The sequence below is a fragment of the Diabrotica undecimpunctata genome, unplaced genomic scaffold (assembly GCF_040954645.1).
Source record: "Diabrotica undecimpunctata isolate CICGRU unplaced genomic scaffold, icDiaUnde3 ctg00002252.1, whole genome shotgun sequence".
Taxonomy (NCBI): domain Eukaryota; kingdom Metazoa; phylum Arthropoda; class Insecta; order Coleoptera; family Chrysomelidae; genus Diabrotica; species Diabrotica undecimpunctata.
In genome coordinates this window covers 1-3,616 of record NW_027313383.1, presented here as the reverse complement: position 1 = coordinate 3,616, position 3,616 = coordinate 1, and the positions used below count along the sequence as shown (strand labels likewise).

General features: G+C 37.6%; 1 protein-coding gene across 1 annotated transcript; it reads right to left on the bottom strand.

Annotated features, from left to right (window-relative positions):
• Positions 1–439: 439 nt before the first annotated feature.
• Positions 440–880, bottom strand: LOC140431908 (uncharacterized). Its single transcript, XM_072519776.1, has one exon. The coding sequence runs from the start codon at positions 878–880 to the stop codon at positions 440–442; it is 441 nt and encodes a 146-aa protein (XP_072375877.1).
• Positions 881–3,616: the final 2,736 nt, after the last annotated feature.

Here is a 3,616-nt window from a genome sequence, read left to right as displayed (position 1 = left end):
TCATCATCCACTGGTCCTATCCATGAATCATCGTTATTATCACTATCTCCCAAATTAAAAACTGGTTCACTTTCAACCGAAGAACTCTCAATATCTACAACACGTGTAACTGTCTGTTTCATTGTCGAAGAAACCAACTGGTTCCGTTTTTCTTCGGGCGCATTTTTTTCATGCGTGCTTGTGAGGATCCTACTTTTCTTCTTCTGTATCGGCTTCCTATTAACTTTTCTTCCCTTGGCCTTAGCCTCCTAGCAACTGGTGAAATGAAATTTTTATTTTCTTTGATAGTTTTAGAGGGTGTTTCAGGACTTGGATCTAGAGGAACAGAGTTTACAGCCGATGGTTCTGAAAGGACGTTACTAAAGGACTTCTCTTCTATAATTTCTATAGAATGATTTGTCACTGCCGATCCAAGAAAGTCGTTATCTCTTAAAACATTTTAATTGATGGGACATATATCTGCTTTTTCAAAGCCAGATAGAATATTTTGAGGTAAGAGAGCTTTATCGTGTGCTGTATCAACCAACTCAGCGGTATTGTATATTGTGATTGGCTCTCCTGGATGATTTAGTAGCCAAGCCTCACATGCAGCATTATAATATGCCTTGAAAGGCCCAAAGACAGCCACATCTAAGGGCTCGAGTTTGTTGCTACAATATGGGGGCAACATCAAAATATGGACACCTGCTTCTTGAGCCTGCATGACTACTTCCACTGTGACGAAGCTCTCGTGGTTATCAAATATTAGCAGCGACGGAACTCTGAGATAGCGCGTGCTGTATTTGATAAAATCTTCCAAAACTTGTAAAAAAAGTTCTGTTGTCATCCAGCCTGAAGGGTTAGCTAGTCCCAAGGTACCACGAGGTGCTCTATTAAACATATTCCCTTCAAAGAATTTACGTAGAAACACCATTACTGGTGGACAGTATGTGCTAAGGGCGAATATTATACAACAGGTGGTAACTACTACACCATATTCACCACTAGTGCAAGCTATTTACTTGTTTAATGCCTTTTTCAGTCACAACTTTTTTGGGGTCGTGGACAGTTTTTGTGCTAGTCTTATCAAGATTAAAAATACGTGAACTCTAAATTAAAATAGGATACATCCGTAAACTAATTTGTTGAACTTAAATTTATGCTTCTAAGAATTGCAAGGCAAAACAGACGTTGATAAAGACGTTCAGAGTGTCTGTGAATATCCGCCTCTGATGATCCCTTTTAAGGTGAAATACGTATAAGCACTCTGAGATAGCGCGTTACGTGAAATCAAATATTAACTGTCTTTTTCCTTTTAAAATAGGGAATTGGTTAAGGATGTTTTGAAAATTATCACAAAACAGCTGAACGCTGTATCGGTTGAAAGAAGTTAAGCATGCCAAGCTACATGAATCCGGTTATCGTATGCTCAACTTTTTTCTTTTCATAAATGTACGAAGCCAGTTGATACCGGCCATTCTACGTTCTGTCCATGATTTTGGTACCTTCAATTTGTTTACGTTAGCTACATCAAATGCGATGCGTCTTACAGCTACGGTGGTTAGGTTGTACGCCATATGACTGCAAGTTTTATGGAAGTTATACAGAATATCTTCCTGTTCATCTGTAAAAATTTTGTTCATTGAATAGTTTGGTTGCATAATGATTGGTAAATTTTCAGGATTATATCTTTTCTTCTGCACATATCTCTGAAGGGTTTGAAATTTGACATCAAACTGTTGTGCGGCTTCTCTTAATAAACATATTCTATCAATGACAGCATTAACAGCATTGGACATCTGTTCAGCAGACGTTTTACCAATTTTGCGTGAAACATTCAGTTTTCTAGGCATCTGCAACAAAAACAGTATTATTATATTCATTTAATTGTATTAATATTCATTTGTGGAACACAGTGAGACAGTCCCACTATGTACCAGTAATGCTTGTCTCACTGTGTACTGTTGGACGTTATTTTGAAATTTACCATTCTGAAAAAGTAGAACAAGTTATAAGTTATAAACAACAACATACCTTGTTCACAACACCTGATGCGCCAATATTCAGCTGAGATCACTCAATAACTGCTTATAGTTTCAGCAAAATATTTCTGTGAATATTGGTCTAAATGTAACTTTATGCTATCAAAACACGTTTTAGTTAAATACATTTACACTATACGCCATATTGCAAAAATAACAACAGTAGTGACATCTGTGATGTAATAGCCCTCCTTAAGTAGATTGGCGAGGCCAATGGAAGAAAACTTTTAAATTTAAATTGGTTCTCTTACTGTGTACCGCGTCTCACTGTGTACCACCTTCCTACCTATTTGAGATTGGCATAAATGGTTCAGAATGGCCTGTAAGAAGGCATAGCTAGATTCATTTCACATAATGTGTCTGAAGTATTGTAACTTTCAAAATTTGATGATGGTTAGTACTTCTACTTAGATGGTACCACAGTAGCAGAATTATTTCGCGCAAAAGCCAATCGAGAACGGTTTCCGGAAATTGTAAACATGATGATGGCAAACGTCTTAATATGGACACGGCACCTAAAGAAGAATGAATGAGAACCTATTTCTTGATTCTTCTTCATTCTTCTGAGTACCTTCTTATTTGTGACTTGGTCTAATGCTTTCAATCTTCTGTACATATCTATGTTCAAGGTAAAAGCTTCACCACCATAAAAACGGATAGAGAGCATAGCAACGCAGAATTTTTACACGCAGAATTTTTACTTTTATACTAAGAGAAAGGTTGTGGCTCTTAAAGAAGGCCTTCATCCGGTTGACGGTAGATCTAGCTTTTCTGACGCGCGCTCTCATCTCCGCCTGAAATGACTGTTGAGTGGATTGAGTAGCTTAACAGTCTTTCTTGCTGATTCTAAGCCCGGATAAAGGAGGAGGGTTAAGCGGAAGGCCAACAACCTGCCCTTATAAAAAACAGTCTGTTATGAAAACTGCAAGTTTCCCTCGGAATCGAACAGATACATATGGAAAACGACAATCGTAATGGAAAAATGGAAAAGAACTTTGAATGTTAGAACATAGAATGTTCTAAGTTGGTACCGGACGGAAGCATCTATACATGCAATAAAACAGTTAGAAAAAGTAGAAATAAACATTACGGCAATACAAGAACTAAGGTGGCTAGACACGGGAAACATAAAAATAGACAAGGCGGTAATTTTCTACAGTGGAAACCAGAAAGAAAAACACGAATTTGGCACAGGTTTCGTAGTACGAGAAGAATACCTGAATAGTATTATAAGTTTTACGCCCATTAGTAAAAGACTTTGTTATATTAGACTGAAAGGAAAATGGTACAATAGCTCAATTATATCCGCATATGCTCCGACAGAAGATAAAGACGAACATATTACAGATTACTTCTATGAACAATTTGAAGGAACGCTTGAGAAAATCCCGAAACAAGACATGCAAATAATCTGTGGAGACTTCAACGCAGAAATTGGAAAAGAACCTAACCTAAGACCGACAATAGGACAACACGACATAGACTTGGGTGTCTAATGACCACTCCACGCAGAACCAAATTGACCACGTAATTATCGATGCTTGACATGGAAGTAATGTGCTGGATGTAAGAAATGTGGACTCTGAGATAGCGCG